The following is a 24,872-nucleotide window of genomic DNA, read 5'->3' on the forward strand; positions in this document are numbered from 1 at the left end:
TGGTTTTCATTTCCACTTCTCCTCTTATATCATGGCTGATTTTTGAGTCACTTTGTCCTACTACATTTCATGTAAATTGAATTTTAAGTATTTATGTAAGGTGCACTTTTATGGCATAAAAACTTTTTGCGTTCAAAAATGTTACATTATTATCTAAAGTAAAATAATAGAAAAGACGAAATATGATTATAGAGTAGCTACGCAACTAATTATCACGTCTGTCTGTCTGTCCTGCTACTTTGTCAGACACACTAGCGCGACACAAGGACACTAATTTACACCCATTTTTGACACGTTTTTTTCAGTAAAAAAAGTGGCTTGTCATTAACCTATAATTTCAATACACGGATTATTTGTAACAAATTGTGTCTACAGGAGGGGGTGCTTCAAAAAATTAATTTTGTTGGCTATTTTTTGATGTTATCATATTAACATAATATTTAAGATTGACATTATTAGATTAATGTTATTTGGTAGATTTATGTTCCTTGTAATAATGAGCGAAAAGTTAGATTGAAACATACACTGTTTTGCTTGACCTAGCCCTAATTGGCCTAAAACCTGCCTTAGGTTTATTTTAATTTAAAGAAACCAAACGATGTTTAAGAAAGCGAGATCTTTTGGTATAAATTGATACTCAGATAGACATATAGCCATCCTGTTTTTTATACATTATGAGGAAGGTATATAGGAACTTTTTTGTAAGATTTGTAGACCCCCATTGTTATAATTAAGTAATAATACCTTGTAACTTAAGGAAAGGAACAGTTACTCCGAATTACTACTAAAAACCTAAATCTTCACAGTAATGCTATTCTAATAATGTCAGTATGCCTATGATTATACCGATAATATGTCAGCGATGACTATTTTGATTTAATGATGTATAGTTGACACAAAATAGTTAAGAAAAATCATGTCGTTGATATAGAAAACATAAGTATTCAAAGAATAAAGGTCGGTAATAAGTCAGCAATGGTCAATTTTATATAAAGCCAAATAGTCGACATAAAATATTGCAATTGTGTGTTGTCTCGGTGTATCCAGTTTTAAGGGTTTATATTTTTATAGAAAAACAGTTAACAAAAAATAAATATAACCACCCCTTTGTTAGTAACGGGTTGTGAGTTGTACATACATTTTGATTATGGGGGGGTAAACGCTCTCCTTGTCACAACACAAGGAGCAAACATTTATAAGTAGCGTAGATGCTTTCATAAAATCAAATACTTTCCCGTATCGCTTCGAAACTGATATATATCCGGTGGATTAAAACCGGTTCTCAGCCATACTTTAAAAAATGTACAGCATCGTATTATATCCAGTTTTCTACGAATATAAAAATGCACAATCATAAGATTAAAACCAGTTTTTTAGCCCGTCCCTTCGAAATCTCGGGGTTAAAAAAAATTTGGTTTAATCTCATAATTGTACATTTTTAAAAGCGAAGCTTTTCTATAATTAGGGTCGGTCCGTCCGTACGTCCGTCCGTCCGTCCGTCACGGATAGCTTTTTTCGTTAATTTTGTATGTATGTATATAGTTCTAGAAAAAGCCAGAATAGTTTGGCTTATATACAGGTTCAAATTAATAGTAACCATGTAAAGTTAGGACATTCAGCCAAAGAGTATGCTACCAAAGGGTTGTATAGTAAATATAATAATGTTATAGGCAAGGATTAATTCTAGAGTAGCTTTGCTGCTAATAATGTTATTATTCTGCCTCAGTATGTGCATGTGGAATAAGCAAGTAAAGACATTTAAGTAGCTTCAGACATTTCCTCTCTATAATGCATACATCAAAATACTGGGTGAGCAAAATTTAAAACATTTTAAGCGACGAGTTTCGAAATAGATGAGAATTTAGTCATAAAAAGGAAGCCACCTTTTTGGTAAATTTACAACAACAACATTATAAAAAGAAAAATTTTATTTTATTTATATTTATATTTTAGGTAAGCTTTTAAAGAGAAACTAGAAGTATTAAAAACAAGTTAGTTATTGAGTCTATATTTTTTACTCTGAATAGATTTAGCTTTTTAAGGAAGTTGCTTTTTACTAAATAATTAATTAACCCTGTATTTTAAACCATAAAGCATAAACCAATTTTCAACCTGTTTTTAAAGTTCTTGCGAAATTTTGGTAAGCTAATATTAAGTATGCCAATTTTTTTTTTAAGATTTCTTCTTACAAGACATGTATTTCACTATGTATTTTTAACTAGTATATTTCTTAGAAAGCTTAAACTTAATACTGGATATGTCAAAACAGCTTTTTTAGAGAATTATTTTTTTAAAGATTAAAGTCACCCTGTATTTTAAACTAATGTAGTTCTCAAGAAGTGTAAACCAGCTTTTTGCCAAACAGCATATTTTGATGTTTATGACAAACTTCTGTTTAAGATACCTCCATATTTACGAATTAACAAGGATGACAACATCCATAAAAGCGAAGCTCTGAAACGGTAGGACAAACGAACATTAGCTCAATTAAAAGCTCAAACAAAATTGTAAGTAAATTTGTTTCAAAACTGCTAAAATACAGGATACTGTTCCTAATTACTTTTTAGTATTAATCATAGAGTTGCTTTGCTTATAAAATTGTACCTTGTTGTAATAAGAATAAGTATTCCAAAAATAGGATGAACAGGATAATTATATCACATGAAAAATTGCTGTCAAAAAGGTTAAAAATCAGCATGTTTTAAATGGACGTGCTTACATTCTGGTAAAGAGTATAGAGATGCTACGCTTTCTAAATCGTACCTAGCTGCTACAAAGATCACAATGTGAAATTTTAAATCGATTGGACAATTCTAGCCTGAATAAAATTACCGATATGAGCTATCCGTTACGGAAGACGTACGTATAGACCGATCTTAATTATAAATAGAAAAGCTTTACTTTTAAAAAGTCTTAAATTTTTGTCTTTCCTCTCTTGTTTTTTTCTACCTTTAAGCAAAGCTGTTCTACATAAAGATTCGGCTGTTTTTTCGTCCGTAGCGCAAAATTCTGATTGTGAATCTAGGCATGTTAATATCGTCCTATCGATGTTAAACTTTGCATGGTGAATTCAATTTAGAATACATTTATTCCCAGAAAAGTCCAAACTTCCATTTTTTAACATGTTGTTTTCTTTTCTTTTTTAAAATGTTATAGGCGATGAATCTCAATAATTAACTCTTAAAAAGTATTCAAGAAATAAGAAGAATCTGAAAGATTGAGCTTTGCCTTTTTGAATGTTGTCATCCATGTTATATTCTATATATATATATATGTTCGTGACCGTTGGAATTGAAAATGTGTCTACACCTATTTATCACTTATAAACTAAACACTCTTAAAAAGAACCAAGAAAAAGTGTCTGACTCTGATTATGACGTAAATGACAGGGGAAATTTTTTCGTCAATTTATGTTGTTATTTCCCCTGTTATTTATTGGTTAGTAAGGTTTACTTTATTAAAGTACATGATAATCCGGTGTAAGATCAAAGAAATAATAATTCCTTCCATTCAATAAACTCTCTTTTTAGTAATACCATATAGACGACATAAATCAGTATGTATACTTGTATTTTTACGTTATGATGACTCCTAGGATGATATTGCATAATGTTAAATTAAGTCTTAAGATTAAGAATTGTCCTATTTGTTGGGTATTACCTTGACAGTTAATTAAAGTATTTTTTCATTCATTTTTTTAGAGTATTTTCGCCATAAAATAGTTTTGTAGATCATCATACGTGCAAATCTTTATTATGTAATCAACAGGGAAACGTAAATGAAAAATAAACAATTAATTTTATAATAGTTATTTCTCGCATCGTATTATAAACGGCTTTCCGCGGATATAGAAAGTACAATTATGAGATTAAAACTAGTTTTTTTAGCCCCGGGGTGCCGAAGGCAACGGCTAAAAAAACTGGTTTTGATCTTATGATTGTACATTTCTATATTCGTAGAAAGCTGGATATAATACGATGCTAGACATAGTTTTTTCGTATGGATGAGAACCGGTTCCTATCCACCGGATTCGAATGAATACGAGAAAAACTTTTCTCGTGAATTATACTGTCCTTCAAAAGTTTTCATAACACGTTCTCATATTTGTTTGCTTAAAAACTTGGTATATATACAAACTAGCAGTGTCAAAAGTTTTACAGAAATGACCTAGAGAAGGAGTAATTTTGTTTGTCATGATTTGGGGAATAAATTAATTTATCGTTCATTTTCTCTATCCCTATCTTTAATGTATCTTTTATTTATCTTTGATTAAATGTCTTTCTATCTTTTCCTATCTATCTACCTATTTACCCTTTCTGTCAATCTGTTTATCCCTGGCTATGTCTAACAATTTATCTATCTATCTATCTTTGCATATTCTATTTTCGCTATCCGTTCAACAATACCATTCTAATCTACATATGCCTTACGTCATGTCATGACAACAAATAAAGACATGTTACTCAGGGAAAGGTCAATGTGAGATTAATTAATTCATCCGCACATTTTAAAAAGTAATTCCAGTGCCTTTAAAACTCTTTGAATTAGATATTTAAAATTGTTATAATATTATCATTTGCGAAAGGGATCTAAAGGGACAAGACAATGGCTGATAGATTGATGTACATCCCCTATGATAATACAACAAGTTACCTCTTCTATAGATTAAAATTAGTGGTTGAAACATTTAAACTCTGAACTTAATTAACCAATCAATCAAAAGTTACTAAAAGTCCCAAAAGCTGTTAAGTCAACGAATAAGAAAACGTTTTATAAGGATATTATGTTGATGAAATAAAATAAAAATAGTAGTAAAGTTCAATAGGAATATGACAGGGGGTGGGTGAGCTAAGCTGGTTATCTATTATGGACAATGACGCGAATTTGCGTATACATACATACATAATCTTACGCATCATACAATAACGGTTGAGCTATCACGATCTAGTTTCTAGACATATATCACATAAATAGAAATACATACAGGGTGCGTCATATAAATTGTCTAAACTTTCCAGTTTTCTAAAATTAGATAAAAATCAATATTGTCTTTGAATTTTTACATAAAAGGCGTTAGTTGAAAATGTTTTTTTAGGTATCCTAGAATTTTTATTTGTTTTTTAATAGAATCTAAAATAGTAGGACATACGGGCTGACCCTATATTGTTTTTAAAGAGATGCATATTTGGATTTTTCAATTTTATGATCTTTTTTTTGTAATGACACTGTAGATAAGTATACAGACAGACACTGCACATAGGGGCAACAAGGGGCATCAATTCACCACTCCCAAATCAAGTTTTAAACATTCTATGAGTATTATCATACCCAATGTACATCAGATTTCAAAGGAATCGTAAAAATACGCTTTTCAAGTAAGCATTCTAATGCATGGAAGTCAAGAAATGCAAAAATTTTCTTACAGAAAAAGGCATACTTTTTGTGTTTCACCAACAATTTTAAAAGTATTATAAAATCTCTTAGAATTAACGTAATTAGACAAAATAACTCTTGACGAGTCATGCATTACATATATTTTGACAGTATAAAAGAAAAAAACACAAATTGAAGAAATTAGTTCTAAATAATTCTAGTTGAAGTCAAGATTTTAGTTTATTTTTGTTTGTTTTAAAATCAACATTTAAGTAGAGAGTATCAGGAAACATGTTTTCACTGGTTGCCACCGACTAAAAAAACGATATTTGATTGCCCAAAGACATATTATAATCGCCTGTACTGGTTTCATTTACCCCCCCGCGCCCCCGTAGGGGTTTTTAGCCCGTTTTCTAAAGTTGGGTGCAAGAAAAGATTGTAAGAAAAAGCTTTTAAATGCGCTTTTAAAGTCAAATGTAAGATGTAATACATATAAATAAAAGACGCAAAAACATAGTTATGAGAAATATTTATTTGATCAGACTTTGAATATAAGTTGATAATGGATATTTTCAAGTTCTATTGACTAAATGATGGGGAGGGGAGGGAAGGGGGGGGGGTGCTAAACCTAAATCTAAACCTCTTTATGTTTGATGTTTTAATGTAACTAAATAAGCGTTTCTATGGATTATTACAAATATCAGGGATCTAAAGGGAGAAGACAAAGGTCAATAAATTGATGTACATCCCCAATGATAATACACAAAATTACCCCTTGTGTAGATCAAAGTTAGTAGTTAAAATGTTTGAACACACAACTGTAAAACTTTGGGGACTAGTGTTATAAACAGCCCAATGTCCCCTCCCTCACTGCGGAAAGGTAAAGCTAACATTCAAATAACGTAGTGTTCTTATAATCATTTTAAATATGAATTTGCAAGTAGTCTATCTGTCTGTCTATTGGTAATGCTTTGTTTTTAAGTTTTGTAGTTACATGGTCTTCATGTTTAGCGTCTTCAGTTTTATTTAGAAAGGGAGGGGACATTACACTAGTCCCCAAACTTCAAAGTTTTATATTAACGTTTTTGTATTCGTTGGCATAACAACTTTAGGAAATTTGATTGATTTTTTATTGGTTGGTTCATTAAGATGAGTATCAAAACTTTTCAACCACTAATTGTCATCTACAGACAATCAATTTTGTAAAATAATTTATTATTTAATGTATCTATATTAGGGATGTACAAGTACATACATTAATCGGTTATTGTTTTGTTCCTTAGATCCCTGGATGTTAATCTATAATACAAAGTAGCTTGATGTATGTTTGTCTGTCCGTCCGTACCAATAGATCTCAGTAACCACAAAACCGATTAGATTCTACTCTTCAGGGAATATATATACTGGTCCTTTATAACAAGCTGATTTTTTACTTTTATGACAACAAATAATGGTTTTGAATGTTAAAAATATCCTATTCATCTGATTTACTGAATACTCAGTACTTATTCTTAGTACATTAAGGTATAGTGTTATAAGCGAAGCATCTCTATAATCAAGCCCTAAAAACGTCAGTATGTCCTTAAACAGTAACATGTATTTAATCAGTTTTAATTACAATCTTTTATAGACATGCATTAATATTCAGTTCTTACACTTCACAAGTGTTAATGTTCATTTGTCCTTCCATTTCAGAGATTCGCTTCTATGGATGTTGTCATCCTTGTCTAATTACCTCTTGGAGCAAAGCCCATAGAGGCTAGGGGCGAAGCCGCTAGTATACATATAAACAGTAAACAAGAATCATAATATCATTATAAATATAGATATTAGCTAATAAAAATCTATGTCAATAATGCCCACATTTATAATGGATTTATTATTAAGTGAAACTTGTAGCTTGTTAAAATAAGAATCCCCATCCACCCCCTTTACACCATCCTCTCCCCTTCTACTGAAATGAATTCTATGACCCCAAATTTGACACTTTGAACACTTTGATGGATAGTTAGATGGATAGGTAGATGAATAGATATATCGATAGATAGATGGATGAGTAAATGGATAGACAGATGGATAGATAGATGGATAGATAGATGGATAGATAGATGGATAGATAGATGGATAGATAGATGGATAGATAGATGGATAGATAGATGGATAGATAGATGGATAGATAGATGGATAGATAGATGGATGGATAGATGGATAGTTGATGGATAGATAGATAAATAGTTGATGGATAGATAGATGGATCGATAGATGGATAGATAGATAGATAGACAGATGGATAGAAAGATGGATAGATAGATAGATGGATAGATAGATGGATAGATAGATGGATAGATAAATGGATAGATAGATGGATAGATAGATGGATAGATAGATGGATAGATAGATGGATGAGTAAATGGATAGACAGATGGATAGATAGATGGATAGACAGATGGATATATAGATGGATAGATAGATGGATAGATAGATGGATGGATAGATGGATAGTTGATGGATAGATAGATAAATAGTTGATGGATAGATAGATGGATCGATAGATGGATAGATAGATAGATAGACAGATGGATAGAAAGATGGATAGATAGATAGATGGATAGATAGATGGATAGATAGATGAATAGATAGATGGATAGATAGATGGATGGATAGATGGATAGTTGATGGATAGATAGATAAATAGTTGATGGATAGATAGATGGATCGATAGATGGATAGATAGATAGATAGACAGATGGATAGATAGATAGATCGATAGATGGATAGATAGATAGATAGACAGATGGATAGAAAGATGGATAGATAGATAGATGGATAGATAGATGGATAGATAGATGAATAGATAGATGGATAGATAGATGGATGGATAGATGGATAGATAGATGGATAGATAGATGGATAGACAGATGGATAGATAGATGGATAGATAGATGGATAGATAGATGGATAGATAGATGATGAGTAAATGGATAGACAGATGGATAGATAGATGGATAGACAGATGGATAGATAAATGGATAGATAGATGGATAGATAGATGGATGGATAGATGGATAGTTGATGGATAGATAGATAAATAGTTGATGGATAGATATATGGATCGATAGATGGATAGATAGATAGATAGACAGATGGATAGAAAGATGGATAGATAGAAGGATAGATAGATGGATAGATAGATGGATAGATAGATGGATAGATAGATGGATAGATAGATGGATAGACAGATGGATAGATATATGGATATATAGATGGATAGATAGATGGATAGATAGATGAATAGATAGACGGATGGATAGAGAGATTAATAGATAGATGGATAGGGTAAAGGGGGGCTATTTTCGTGGGGTGTTATTCCGGTAATTTTCTATCTACCTTCATTAAATGACCTTTATCTCCATGTTCCTTTCAAATGACAGAAAAAAACATAAAAGCAAATTTGTTCGTTGTTAAGTTGCCTACAAAAAAGTATAAAATTAAATTTTTGTGGGATGAATTTTAAGGGCACTAAATAATTAAATCCCCTTTTTGCTTGATTTGCCCCAATGTGCACTGATACAAATATACCTACCATGGATCTTAAGGGATAAGACAATGAAATAAAATTTGATAACTCACCTAATCCTTATACTAAAGTAACAGGATGTTTGTTTGTCTGTGTGTCTGTGTATCTGTGTTCTGTGTGTCTGTACCGAAGAATCTCGCTAACCGCTGAACCGATCAGATTCTCCTTAACAGGGTAGCTTCTCATAGGTCCCGGGAAGGTTTATACCTATTTTCTTGGGGGGTAGGACACCCCCAACCCCCCCAAAAAATGAAAAATCCCTCCACCCCAAAAAAAAAATTTCGCTTCCCCCCCCCCAAATTTTTTTCTACTTTTTCTATTAAAATCCAAAATAAGAAATTGGGTTATTAAATTCGACTCTCTCCTCCTCAAGTGCCCCTAGAGGCCTCTAGGGGCGTAGCCGCTAGTTGTGATATGAAGTATTAGTCGATTAGTTTGGATATTGCTAGTTTGTACCAATCAATCAAAACTCAATAAAAATCCTCAAAGTTTTTGACACAGCGATTGAAATAACTTTTTTTTAAAAACTTTTTTGGACGATTAAAATTCACAGTCAAATGACCCCTTTCTCCCTGATACATAGATATTATACGCATATTTGTGGATATTACTATGCTTGCTTCTATTTTTTTACTATCACGAATTACAGTAGATTTTCTGTCTAAAAAAAGCCTGACTCTTTACTGTAATACTATTAAAAATATTGTAATTAGACCCAGCTCTTAGACTATTCTTAGCCGTATAACAGATTTAAATGGATTAGTTTTTATATCTTCAGAATTATATATACTTACACGAACAAAATTTACCAAAAATAAATAATAGTACTATATGACAGAAAAACATTCAAAATTGAAATTAAGTAAATAAACCAATTAACAATTTAAATGAAAAGCCACTCATTGTGATATACTGTAAGTACTTTCAGACAAAAGTAGTGCAATCAAAAGGTTCATTATGAACCCTTTTTTCTTTAGATATACTCCAAAATAAAACCTAATGGGTCATTTCGTCCTCTAGAGGTTATTTAGTTTAAGGCTACGCCTTTACTGGAGCCACGATTTTATAATTGTATCTCAACATTGTGTTTAGCATTATTTACTACTACTAGTAACCTAGAGCTACAGAAACATTTTTAAAGGCATGATTGTCTGCGATCCTAATTTTCTTATGGTAGGCTTTATATCATAGGATTTTTAAAATCATGTTTATAATCACATCAAATTAAAACCATATCATTAAGAATAAAATCTTTTCTACATTTAGAGCTATAAAGCTAAAATTGGACATTTTAGAAATTTGTTCATGAATGTTGTCATTCTTGTTCTAATATGAAGCTAGTGGCTACGAACAAATCTTTAAAGGAGTCAAATTTAGAGTGCAATAAATCTTAAGCCTGAAACCTTCTTTTAATTTAAGGTTTTTTAACTTTTTCTCTATAAGTTTTCCCCATTCCCATTCAAAATTCTATTAACTTTTTTTTCTTTAGATTATTAAGAAACCTTTGCGAAATCTTAGACAAACTTACACTCAAATAGACAGACATTCGTTTTAAAGTTAGTTTTACAGTTGCTACATTAGTTAATCTAACAAATTATGCTTTTAATTCTTAGTTCAATGATGAAAACCAAATTATACCCATTTCCTACATGGATAAACAGATAGAAAGATAACAGGAATGATAAGTAGATAGAAAAATAAAAATAGATGGAGATAAGATTGAATTATGGATGTGTTGATTGTGGATAGATAGTAATAGAAAATATAAATATAAGTAGAGACACAGAATAGATAGATAGCAAGACAGAAAATGTAGAGGCATATAGATAGACATACAGAAATCAAGTATAGATACACTTTGCTACCCCTTATAAGAATATTTTCATACTTGGCTATTAACTTTTCTGCTAACAACTTAAACTACTCATTTCATATAATTACAAAATACTCGAAATTAATCATTTTCTTAGAGCATAGCAGGTCGATGATTTCCTCCTCTGTTCTATAATTATATTTTTCCGACGACGCGATTGGCTGCCATATTGTTTCATAAAGCTTTCAGCGATGTATGCATAGAATAAGGAGGAATAGAAATGAAAACCCTAAATATTTCTGGGAAATTTGAAGGAATCTTTGACTTGCGTAGTAAAGACAATAATGCTAAAGTACAAATCACAATGACTAGTTGTCACTAGTACATACTCTTGTTTTAATTTTGGTAAGTACAATTGACCACATTTGTAATTTTTAAGGGTCAGCTAAATGGGTACAGCCCCTTCCTCCCCCATCCCCCCTTCAACAAGTTAATGTATGGATGTAGTTGCTATCATGTATAAATCAGCTGTTTAAAAACAAACATAAGAGCGCAACCTAGTTTTATAATATAAATACTGAGACCAATATTTTTTTTGTAAAATTTACATAATTAAATTTTTTAAGGCTTAATATGCACATTAAATTCATTTTTAATCCATTGTGAATAGGGAAGAGGAAGCTGGATTCTTGGGTACATGGCTTTTAGTAAACTATTGCAAAAGGAATTTATTTTGAATATTTTTTCTGAATAATTACTGAAATCATGTTATTTACTAACAGCCTTATAGCCGTTTTGGTCTTTCAAAAGTTCCAATTTTACTTCAGGCTAGCCAGGCAGAATCTTCTACCTGGATTCTATTCTATACTTTATCTTCTTTGGATGTATGTAACAAAAATCTGTGAAAACAGTATATAACCATATATATTCTGCCTTTATAGAAGATTGAATATTGTCCTAGGCAGGTTTAAGCCTATCATTAAGTATCCTTTTTCAGTAGTGTTCAGCACCCGAGTATTAAAACCGGTCCATAACATATAAATTTAAAAAGTAAATTTCTGTTTTGGTAACATGGTTCTTAGGACCTAAGGGGACTACAAAACAAGAGTCAATGTTATAATCGTTCATTGTACTATCTGCGGAAAATTGTCTATAATACGATGCGATAATTTTACATGCATGAGAATGATTACGTTTCTCAAAAAAATGAACATAGATGTCCTTGTTTTTTAAGTAACAGGAAATGCAAGGACATTAAGAAAGATTAACATCAACAAGAACGGTGATTTACATAATAGAAAACAGAGTAAATAAAGATTCTATAGTTGAATATACTTTTGTACTGTTAATTATGTAATTTTATATTACTGGTTAAAAAGTTTAGACACTGATAAAACTTTTTATTCCAACGAATGAGATACCGTTTTTATGAAAACTTTAGGTAATAGTCTATTTTTTTTGGAACTTAACAGGGAGGGAGGGAACAATGTACAGTAAATAATGATAATACACGTCGTCTTTTTTATATTGATTGGTTATAAACCTGGTTAAAAATAGTTATAAACCTTCCCGGGACCTATGAGAAGCTACCCTGTTAAGTAGATCCCGATCGGTTCAGCGGTTAGCGAGATCCTTCGGTACAAACAAACACGCAGACACACAAACAGAAAGACATCCTGTTACTTTAGTATAAGGATTAACTAAATGGCTTTTAATAATTTTTATATTTTATAGGTATGTAATGAAATTATTTTTTTGTGATTTCAAGCCCACGTAAAGTATATGTTAGGAAGTTGCTTGCATCAATTATATAGTATTGGCTATTTCATATTATGATTTCCCTATTTTTTACACAGTGTTAATGATTAGAGAAACTATGCTTTGCGGTCAGCCGTTTGTCACCTGTCTTCTAAATTGGACTGGATTCAAATTTTGTCCTTAAAAATCCATTGTGATCACAAGAATGCGAATTTAACGTATGAAAAAGAGGTCATTAAATACAAAAGAAGTTGAGTCAACGAGTCAATAGTAATGACAAATTTATAATTTTTGCATGTTAAACTAAAATATTTATGTAGTCTAAAAATCATCCCGAGGCCTATTTAAACCTTCCCTAAAATGGAGAACTCGTTAGGTTCATTGGTTAGCGAGTTAAAAACGGAAAAAACCTTACTGCTTTGGTAAGATGATAGGATGATTATTTTGTCTTATGTTGCTATAGAATATTTCATCTGTTTTTGCGTTATTTAGCGTTACAAACAAAAAATCCACAAAATCGTTATTGGAAATAATGAAGTAATAATAACAACGATAAATACAAGGATGAGGGGATAGGTCAATAGAGAATTTATTCATTTTACGCCTTTCAACCCCCTCCCACCACTCCCTCTTTAAAATGAATGCAATTTTGCTTTTGGTAGCGCGTAGGAACATTTAGCCATTGTCCCCACCCTCCCTGGAAAAATTACACACAATCATACATTTAAGAATAATAAACGGTTTCAACTGCTTAAGGGTGTGTACAGATAGCCTGATATCTAGTTGCCGAAAGTGTACGCAGTTTCCTGGGTGTTTCCTCATCCTCGCTCAATATTTACTACTAGCTACAAATCTTCAAACTTCCCTTAAAAAAATCAAAATTTGAATGTGTAAACGATTTATACAATATACATTATAAATTTGAATTTTTTAAATTTTGATTTTTTTTTTTTTAAGTTTGAAGCTTTTTTAGCTAGTAGTAAATATTGAGCTAGGATGAGGAAACACTCAGGAAACTGCGTACACATTCGGCAACTAGATATCAGGCTATCTGTGTACATACTTTTGGATGAAGGAAGATCTCGATCATAACTATTTTCGGATAGATTCACCCCCTCTCTTTCTCCATTCCCTTTGAACTGGATGGATCTGGATTGTCTATTCTAAAACTTGTCAGCGATAAGGTGTTTATACAAGTGCGCCAATGTTTTTTTTTTTATAAAATTGTTAAAAAATGACATCTGTTTGGGTTTCCTTTGCAATTAAGCTTTTTTTAAGGTACAGGGAAGGTTTTTAACTATTTTGGGAGAGCGTATCTCCACCCTCCCAATTTGAAATCACACCCCCAAATTTTTTTTCTGAATATTTCTTATTAAAACTCAAATTAAAAAGTAGAAGGGCGGTTGACTTATCCCCCTCCCACCTTAAGAACACCTAGAGGCTTCTTGGGGGCGTCCGTTGCCCCTAGTCTTTCTTAAAATAAAAGCTATGTCTTGCATTTTTTTTCAATTAGGTGTTTGATCACGAATTTCATATGGTAAAAATATTTTTCTTATTTAATTGTTATCCTAATAAGATAAAAGTTATGCTTGAAAATTGTTTTAATAGCTATTATTATATGTTGCATTTTTAGATAAACGTCAGAATTTGCGTCAGAATTTGCGTCAGAATTTGCGTCATTTGCGTCATTTCTATTTCAGATTTTTATTACCCGTCATCATACTTTTGAATTCCGGGAGAGGGGGGAGGGTGTTAATTTTGCATGGGGCGTGGTGTGATTTATTTCAGGAGCGAGTCTGCTCTATGCAATTGATGATTACCTCCATTTATGATAAATGAAGTTACGCCTTTTGTATATTAAAATCATTGGAGGAAAATTGAGACACTTCTAGTTTAATGTACAACCATTTTATGATTAAATAAAAGTCCCCCAAATGTTAAAGTCAACGAATGAGAGAATAGGAATAAACATTGGTGATTTGCATATTTTAAGTCTAATGTCCTTTCCTCTCCTTCTCTTCCTGCCTTTTTCCTTTTTTGAATCATTTTGTTGTTGTTATTGTGGTTTTTAATATACTTGTCTACAAATGAAAAGCAAAGGGGGGGGGGGGGCAAAGTTATTTGAATTGTTTTATGAAAAAGTTCATCGCACGTTTCATGTGAGAATTTTCATAACTTTACGTCTTATATATTCAGTTGAAATTTAGAGATATGTAAAAATGTAAATTCTCCTATAATATCCTGTGTTTAAACTTTAACTGTACTTTAAGATTTCGATTTTTGAGCCGATTGAGTTTTTCTTTTTAGGGAAGCTTCACATGGTTCTGAAATGGCTTTATGCCACTTTTTAGATTTAAGTCTTAGGATTGTTTTATTCTGTTAATCTGTTTAAAATAATGGTTTTTCTTTAATATTACTTAAATCTTCATTTGTAAATTAAAAAAAGCGCTCAAAAACCAGTCATGTGACGTCATATAAATGTGTTATTATCCATCTATTTTTTTAGAGGTTTTCTTTACCATTTCTCCTCTCATCTCCCTCATTTTTATGACGTCACAAGTCTGATATTTGATTGACTTTCTTCAATTCTTCCCTTTTTTTCTTTTTTTAAATTTTATACAATCCTTTATCCATGTGAATATGCGTTTTAACAATAATTTTCTTGTTTCTATCATATAACAAAGTGGGGACAATGAGTTGATATTTGGTTTATTTGTTCGTGCATTCTTCAATTTTATTTTGTCAAGAGTAACTCATTCATGGATTTATTAGTACTGGCTAAAATAACGATATCAACTTCTACCCCTTTTACCACATCAATTAATAAATGCTAAATTAATGACAATTTTCCCTAATCATAATATCCACGTAAATTGTACATCCATTAAATCCTCTGTTTTTCATCTAAGTTCAAAGTTAAGGTGTCTATGAGTCTTAGGATATGATTCCTGTTGTTCTATAAACCCAAATACATCTCATCTGATTAGCTAGCAGAGTTAGGACTTCCAGACAAAGGTCAAACAATCCAAGGGCTGGTTGTCTGCAACAGTTGGCATAGAAAGAGCTAAAGAGCCTCTTATATTTATAAGAGAATAAAAATCCACACATAACCCAAACTGTTTATTCATTTTTAAAATAATTATAACATAACGTACACTTCATTTTTATTAAATTTCAAATATTAACAAAACAAAACATTTGATATTATAACAGTTTAGTAATTATCATTGTTTAAGAAAATATTACTTAAATTGCAAAAAAAATATGAGGAAAATTTACAGAAAATTATAATGGTCAAAGATATCAAAAGAAATGTGTTTTAATAAAATAATTTTAAGGCTTTCATATATTCGTCAAGCTGATAGACTAATAGAAGTATTTCTCCTACTTAAATTTTGCTACTAGAAATTTACCTCTACTAGCTATTGGAGCATGCATAGTCACCTTTTTAATATTGATTAGTTGTTATGCTTCTTTTAACTTAGGTTTGGTGAATTAAGCTTTATAAGGCCTTTGCAGAGCTACAGATTCCTCTAGTAGGTAATTTATACCAGGAATGAGAGGGGGGGGGGTTCTTATTTTGTCCAAAGCAATTTGAAGGATACTACCTCTTGAACTTTAAAAGGCCAAAACTCCTTCATATAAATTCCGACAGCATGGCCAATTATGTATACACAACAAACAAACAACCACCTGATTAAGCGCTTACCCCTTCTTTTAAAGAGCGTAGCTCATATTTAACTTGAAGAGTCTGTTTGTTTTGAGTAACTGAATGGCAAATACAAATACTTGAAAACTGCATTAAAACATACTATAAGAGCAAGTAGAGCAAATTTTATTATAAATCTCGGATCTCGGAAATTGTTGACCAAATTTGAGTTGTACTTATTAGTAAAGCTTTATGAATGTCTTATGATGGTTTTAGGCTATTTTCCTGACCTCCTCTTATATATGATTCCTTACCGAACCTGTGAATCAATTCAAAAAATTATGATATTAGTTCTGATGACAAAAATCTGCTATGAAAGTTGATTAGATTTAATGTTAATTGTAGGGGTAAGTTGTGTCTATTTTAATATATTTTTCTCATATTATTATCATGCTATTGTTCTGCTCATGGATATAACTGTACTTGTTTTTATACAGTTAAGAAAAAAAGGATTGTAATATAATATTATGCTAAAGATTTAATTATCTTCTTTATGCGTGTAGGTAGTATTATGCACTAGAATAGCAGGATGCATGTCTGTTCAGTTAGATCTCGGGATTTGTGTTATGGATAACAATATTCATGAAATCTTGTATTGGTCCTAAACAGGTCTTGTGCTATTTTTAGTGGGGAGTGGAGTGGTGTGGGAGTTAGGCCATGTTTATTCCTTCAAATTTTATTTACGATACTTTTATATTTTTCGTTAAATTTTCATTTGTTACAATTTTATAAAAGCAATGCAAAGCTTAAGCTCTCGCTAACTGCAGTATCCATATTATTCTCCTGTACAGTGGAGCTTCTTTTAAGTCTAAAAATTATTCTGTTTTGTCCTACCAAGAGAAATCACCCCGAAAAAGAATAGCTCAAGTGCCCCAAATTTCGTTACATGAAGTAAAATACAAGAAATCTCTGGTTTTTAAAATGGCAAATATCAATATGGCATAAATAAGGAAAATGTACGGACGGACACATTATTGCTATGAAGTTGCTATGCTGTCAAAAATATAGGAAAAATGAAAAAAAACATGAGCTTCTGTACTATAGTAGAGTTTTTTTAAAGAGCCACATTTCTAAAGATAATTTTACTTACCTCCCCAAATAATAGACTAGAAACATTCTTATACCCTGAAATCAAAGACTAATCGATCCAGCCGTTTACGAGATCTTGCCTAAAATACAATCATAAACTGTTTCTTTTAGAATTTTTTTTTTATAAAAACCTTTATAATTCTTATAAATTAATGTAAAAGAATTAAATAAAATTATATGTATAATCTTGAAAAAATGTTTTAAGCATAAAAAACGGATCAAAATAAGTATAGGCTTTAAGTCATTGGATCTTTAAAATTTATTTTAGTAGCAAAGCTACTTTATGATCATGGGTTTATTATAATCAATCAGGGATCTAAAGTGATAAGACAAATGAAAATTTATGTACGTTCCCAATGATACACTAAATTACTCCTTCTGTAGATTACAATCAGTGTTTGAAACGTTTGGACACTCAAATAATGAACCAAGCAATCAAAATTCAATAAAGTACCCGAGGTTGTTAAGCCGACGAATAAGAAAAAGTTATTATAAGACTTTGGGGACTAGTGTAATAAACAGCCCAATGTCCCCTTCCTCCCTATAAATAGCTACATTTTGAGAATTTCAAGTATAATAAGCAAAAAGCTTCTAAAGCAGCCTAAATGTCAGTTATGACTTTTATTGAAAATGCACGTGCTAAAAAGGTATAGAATAAAATAATAAATACATAAAGCTTTGATAACTTTAGGATGTAATTATCCTTGTTCGAATTATTATTTCTATGACTAATGCCTTCACGTCCTGATAAGCTCCCGTTTTTGAAGCAATTTGTTATGTAAAATTTATTCTGTCGACTTTTAGTCCATGGTTGCCGTTTTGCTTACTACAGGGGTGACAACGATTTTAGATAAATATTCAGTCCTTATCTGACATTTATTGTTGAACATGGAGGCATTAGGAAAAATACTTTTTCCAGTTTTTCGATCCACTATGGACTTGCCGTTATTCAAATAATAAAATAAATGTTGACTGTATGGGGATAAAATAGTAATGGCTGGCATTTATTAACAAATTTTGTTCTTTTTTTTTCTCGAAATTTTATATTTTTATTCTTTGGCAACCTATAAGATATATAAAAGTTTATCTAGACCGCAATACATAAGGAAAAATACGGTGAAAAATGGTAAAGAAAAGATTATCTTACAAAGTAAGACTCTTTTATGTATAATCTTTTTCCATAGGCGCGTAGCTTCTATATAATTTTAATTTTTAAGTTTTTCAGTTTGTCTTACATATTACAATTATTTTTTTTAGATTATAGCAGGGACATTGGTTAGTATTGTTGCGCTACTTATGGATATAATTATCCTTGTTTACTATAATTCCATGAATAATTGTTGGTAGATTATAGCAGGGATATAGCATGGTATTGTTGCGCTACTTATGGACATAATTTTGCTTGATTACTATAATTCCATGAATAATTGTTGGTAGAATATAGCAGGAACATAGTTTGTTATTGCTGCGCTACTTATGGATATAATTATCCTTGTTTACTATAATTCTATGAATAATTGTTGGTAGATTATAGCAGGGGCATGGCTTGGTATTGCTGCTCTATTTATGGATGATAGCCTGATATCTAGTTGCCGAAAGTGTACGCAGTTTCCTGGGTGTTTCCTCATCCTCGCTCAATATTTACTACTAGCTACAAATCTTCAAACTTCCCTTAAAAAATCAAAATTTGAATGTGTAAACGATTTATACAATATACATATACAATTTTTGAAGTTTGAAGCTTTTTTAGCTAGTAGTAAATATTGAGCTAGGATGAGGAAACACCCAGGAAACTGCGTACACTTTCGGCAACTAGATATCAGGCTATCTTATGGATATAATTATCCTTGTTTACTATAATTCCATGAATAATTGTTGGTAGATTATAGCAGGGACATAGCTTGTTATTGCTGCGCTACTTATGGATATAATTATCCTTGTTTACTATAATTCCATGAATAATTGTTGGTAGATTATAGCAGGGACATAGCTTGGTATTGCTTCGCTACTTTTGGACATAATTTTGCTTGATTACTTTAATTCCATGACTGATTGTCGGTTTTAGGTTAAGTAGATCAAAGCAGGGATAGAGGGATAAGACATATGAATTTTAGTTTGTCAAATCTAGAAGCATTAGTTGGACAAGAAATTTGGGGTATAGTCCCATTCGTGGCAACGTCCCGTAGGGGCGATTCTTCATATTTTCACAGTAGCTTTTCTCCTATTTCTAGACCATGCGAGGCCAATTTCCTAACCCTACGGGGCAATCACCTAACCTAACCTAAAATAACCTATTAATAGCCATTTTGAAAATACGACGAATCGCCCCTTAAGGGTCGTTGCCACGAAAGGGACTCTACCCGAAATTTGAACAGACTTATTACGAAAATGTCGATGAAAATTGACTGAAATATAAACCATGAAGCATTACTGGACATACTAGAAAGTCGATATTATGTCAGTTATCACCATTTATTTTTAATAACCTTTGAAATTGTATGTCAGCATAAAGTTGAGAAGTTCAACAGGGGGGGATATATTTTATGACCGTTAATAGACAGTTTTGTTATATATTCCTTAATTGAATGTTAAACCAAGGAGAGGAGAAATATATAAGATGACCAAAAAAATCATTACTTTTTTATTTATTGCGGGTACGCCCATAGCATCTAGGGGAAGTGTACCCAAAGAAGCTAGAAAAAATAGCTTAAAACCATCCCAAGACATAAATCTTAAAGTAAAATAGCCTAAAACCACCACAAGACCTATGCGAAGCTTACCTTTAAAAGAACAAATGTAAAAATTCCATGAAAATTGTAGAACGTTGTGTAGCTATTTACTTGAACTTAGTGGACATACATACTTATAGAATAGTTACTTTGAGGCAATTTATGTTTACCTACATCTCTAACGTTACCTAAGAAGCATAACTCTTCTCCCAGTAGGCATCTTAAATTATAAATTAGGTGTTGTTATAAAACAACAAAAAATAAAAATGAGAAATATAACTATTAAAATCCGAATTAAATTGGTTTAAACAAAGGCACGACTAAAAATACTATTTGAAATCTTCTACTAAGTTTTCTTGTGATAGATATACTATATCTTATCTTTATACAAATTGTGATTTTTCGTAAATTTTATAGAAAAATATCTGTGTATTCACAATAGGGGGCACTTCCACAGGAAGGGGACCAAGTGCCGACCTTTAATTAGGTCTTTGGATAATAGTCAATAGTGTCGGATATATTAATACAACCAAGTCTCTATAAAAGAGCAGAAAGTAATTGGCTAGCAGACGAAAAATGTCCCCACAAAAAGAACCAGACAGTTGTCTGGGTTATACATCTATACTTATTTATTTTTTTGCTAAACTAAAAAGATACCCATTCAAATTTGCGCTGTAAGAAAGAGAAAAAAGGCTGGAATCTTTAGAGATAAGATAATGGACAATACTTTTGGTGTACATCGCCAAGAATGATTATCCCTTCTGTAAATCAACATTATTAGTTGATACGTTTGGATACTTCTTGTTTTAACCAATCAATCAATATTAAATAGAAGTTCACATTTTTTAAACCAACAAATAAAAACGAATGCTAATAAAACTTTGGGTACCATTATTATTTACAGTCGAATGTCCTCTCCCTCCCTGAGAAAAGGAGATGGGATTGAGCAAAGGTGTGTCAAAAGAAATAATTTAATTTTCTTATCTTGTGATGTCGTAATTTGATCAATTTTAATATGTTCAAACCTTTTTGGGAAGATTTAAGATGCACACACACACAGAGCTAACTATTATTTATGTGTTTAAACAGTTATAAAATGTTTTTGGATGCTTAATAGTTAGTTTAAAAGACATTTTACCAATTGACAGATATTCTTTTTTAACACGCAATGCATCATCTTATATGCTTAGGCTCCCTCAACCCTCGTGTAAGTTTCCCCATTATAGTTTCATAGCTAGCTGTTCTTTTGTTAGGGTTTCTACTTCAACTGACATTTATGTAATTTTTTTCTTGGGGGGGGGGGGGGTTTAACTAGACGTCTTTGGTAATATCATAGCCTGTATTTAAAATTCTATTACAGATTAAATGTATATCTTAATACAAAAATGCCTTTTTATTCTAAACAAGGATGATATCACACAAAATTATCCTTTTATAAAAGTAACAGGATGATTCTGTGTTAAAACAAAAATTAAAAATTTGCTGGTTTCGGTTCCTACAACCTCCTTAAGTTATTCTAGAGGCCTCTTCTAGATTCTAATTAACTATAACTCATTTAAATTGGGATTTTTGTGTATCTCAAAGCATTATAAAGCAAACTTAGATATCTCATAAAGTCTATAGATTCTTTAAATAGTCAAAGAACTAAATCCTTAAAAAATTGTTTATAAACTTAAAGTACTGGAATAACAGATAAAGTGAATTGAAGAACAGCTTTATTCCTTACAGTTATATATAAGTGTACTGAACATATCTTATCAAAAAAGTGTTAAATAGAAATTGGTGTTTTAACCTTTGCACCAACAAAAAACAAGTTAATATTATTTGCAATGGACGATAAACTTATGTTACATTTTATAAAGTAAATAAACCTTTTATAATATTCATAAAACTCTAGAGAGTCCTTAATGTAAGGTATTTGTTCTGTACAAAAACAGTCCCTAAGTTTACCTGTCATCTGATATTTTTTGTCTATTTCAGGTATAGAGATTAAGCTTCATCATGAGAGCGTGGCTGCATATAGTCGGGCTAGCGGTCATACTTCCCAGCATAACAGCAGGTAAACTTTAATTATACAGTAGTATTGCTCAACTATTTGTAAAATATAACCAACTTAAAAAAATAAGGGAGGGGGTCATAGGCGTCCAAGGGGGGGGGGGTTAATGGGGCGATTACCCCCCCCCCCCCAAATTTTTTTTCATATTACCCCCCCCATTTAAAATTTACCCCTACCCTGTGGGTGCCGTAGGCACCCCCAACCATTTAGGAGGGGGTATTTACCCCCCCCAAAATAGAAAATCCCTAACAAAAAAAATTTCTGAGCGCTTCGCGCGCATTTCTAATACTAAATTTTTGATAAAATTTAAATTACCCCCCCAAAAAATTTTACCCCGGGGGTAAATTTTGGGGGGGGTAAACAAATTTTACCCCTGCCAACAGATTTCGGGGGGGGTAATTACCCCCCCCCCCCAAGCTAATTTTACCCCCGGGGTAAAAATTTTGGGGGGGGGTAAAAAAAATTTGCGGCGCAATTCGCGCGCCATTTTACCCCTCCCAAAACCGAATTACCCCCCCCTTAAAAAAATTTTACCCCCCCCAAAATAAAAAGCTTGGACGCCCCTGGAGGGGGTTGTCTAAGTAGAAAAGACGACCTTTATCTTCCCACCCTCCCTTAAATTTTGTGTTTAATTTATTTTGGCTGTTGGTTTTACCAAGTAACCCTGCTGCTCTATAGCAACGGTCAGTTTGTATGGCTGTCTATCCGTACAAAATAAAAGTAAACAGAATTGTTATACAAATTTATATGTATATGGCAAGTAACAGCAAGAAAAAACATTTAAAAGTACATAAATTTAAAAAAGCCTTACTCATTTCATCCTATTAAAGCCTTATTTTAATTCAACCATTTGATGCCAGGCATATGAGGTATTTTGTACATTTTGCAGTAATAACAAGCCTACTCCGCATGTAAATGAATTGTTAAAATCATTCAAAAGTTCATTCATGAGATATTGACTGTTTGTATATCTGTTCTTTTCATGAGGCTTTATAACAATCAATTTTGGTAGCAAGCCCATTATGTTTTAAGTTCTGATTCAATTCATTTTCACCTTCTTAAAACCTCTTTTTTGCCCTTTAAAACATTAAATTATAAAATGTAATATTTGATCTAAAACAAAGACATTTTCTTTGATTTATTAGTAAAACCTGTTAAAAATAAGTAATTTAGTCAATTTCTGCTTTTAATCTAATCTTAACGGGTTTCAAACATGAACTGTGCTTTAAATTTTCTTACTATATATTTCTTTACTGTATTTTTTAAAGAATATTAAAATTCTTATTTTAATATTACTTCTCGCTTAATTTTGCTTACAGCTAAATATTCGTTTTAGGAAGAAAAAATAGTTCTTTGCTGATTTTAATAATTGCAATCTGTACAAAAGTCTATTAAAAACGATTTCCAGAGATAAGCAAAGGGGCCGCAAACGAATTTAATTGGGAATTGGTGTTTAATTTTATTTGATTAGCTGTGAAATAGTGATTTTTCGTGACGGCTTTGTTAAATGAGTATATCAAACAGTATATATGTATATATAGGATAGGCCTAAGTGGCTAGAAACAAAGCTATTCTATAATCTATTTGTCAGTAAAAATTATACTATTCAAATATTCGATGTTATTGACAATTTTAAGTATTAAAACTCTATGGGCTTAAAAAAAAGCTACCCTGTAAATCAAAATATATTGATTTTAAATTGTTAATAATAGCCTAAAGCCATAAAAAGGACCAATGCATGGCTATAAAATAAAGATCTTATGGTACTAAAAATAGTTACATAACAAAGATGTATTACAAATTATGTTTTCATCCTTGTTTTTTCCTTGGTTTAAAGATTATATTATTTGATTAGGAGCAAAGTTTAATCTGACGTGTTAAATCCCATTTCCTATGAGTTTCAGGGATAAGTCATTACAAAAAAAATCCGCAAATAAACTAAACATTAGATCCCAATAATAATATTGATTAATCATTGAACTGTAATACTTATATAAAAGTAACAGGATCTGGGTCAGTTTGTACATAAGGATCTCTCAAACCGCTAACTAAACCAATATGATTCTCATGTACAGTGTAGCTTCTCATGTGTCATGGAAAGTAATATAAATACTTTGGGGGAAGGTACACAACCCTCCCAAGAGAACTTACCCCTAGAGAAAAAGACCCCCCCCCCCTTAAAAAATGTATTTTACCTTTCTTTTTAAAACTAAAGATGATTAAAGTGCTGAAAGATCGACTCGCCTCTTCGCCTCTCCCATACCGATATTCGTTCGTCCTTTAGAGCTTACTAACCGCTGAACCTATTTGTTTGTGCTTTTTAGGGAACATAGAAAATTGAAATACTAAGTACATGGATATAAAATGCTATCCTTATATTCCTGTCCATTCATTTGGATGCCATAAAACCGTCAATTTTATAACACGCTATATATATTTGATTATTTTAAAGAAAAAACCAAGAAGCTTAAATTGGGATTGTCGACCACTTTTAACACATCCTATTTTAGAATAGCATGTTCCACAAAAAAAATATTTGGCCCCCTCTTAATATAGATGATTATTAAGACAAAATGTTTTGCTTTTCTGTATGTTTGCAAATTTATCATTTTAAAATATCTTAAAGCAAGGTTTTAGTTAGGTTTCAGTTACAAATGAGATATCTTAAGGGATAAAACAATGAACGATCAATGGATATAAATCTCGTAGATTAAAATTATTGGTTGACATTTTTGGACACTACCTGTTTGGAAACAACACTTGAAAGC

General features: G+C 31.5%; 1 protein-coding gene across 2 annotated transcripts in view; it reads left to right on the top strand.

The window, feature by feature from the left end:
• LOC145326312 (uncharacterized) overlaps positions 1-24,872 on the top strand; it is a 248,606-nt gene that overhangs the window by 142,717 nt on the left and 81,017 nt on the right. For both annotated transcript variants that reach the window (XM_080169598.1, XM_080169599.1), the window contains exon 4: positions 22,029-22,107. In XM_080169598.1, the coding sequence (XP_080025724.1) occupies positions 22,050-22,107 (58 nt within the window). In that variant the 5' untranslated portion in view covers positions 22,029-22,049. The remainder of the gene's footprint in view (positions 1-22,028; positions 22,108-24,872) is intronic.

The sequence above is a fragment of the Acartia tonsa genome, chromosome 8, assembly GCF_053477335.1.
Source record: "Acartia tonsa isolate MP-2025a chromosome 8, ASM5347733v1, whole genome shotgun sequence".
Lineage (NCBI taxonomy): Eukaryota > Metazoa > Arthropoda > Copepoda > Calanoida > Acartiidae > Acartia > Acartia tonsa.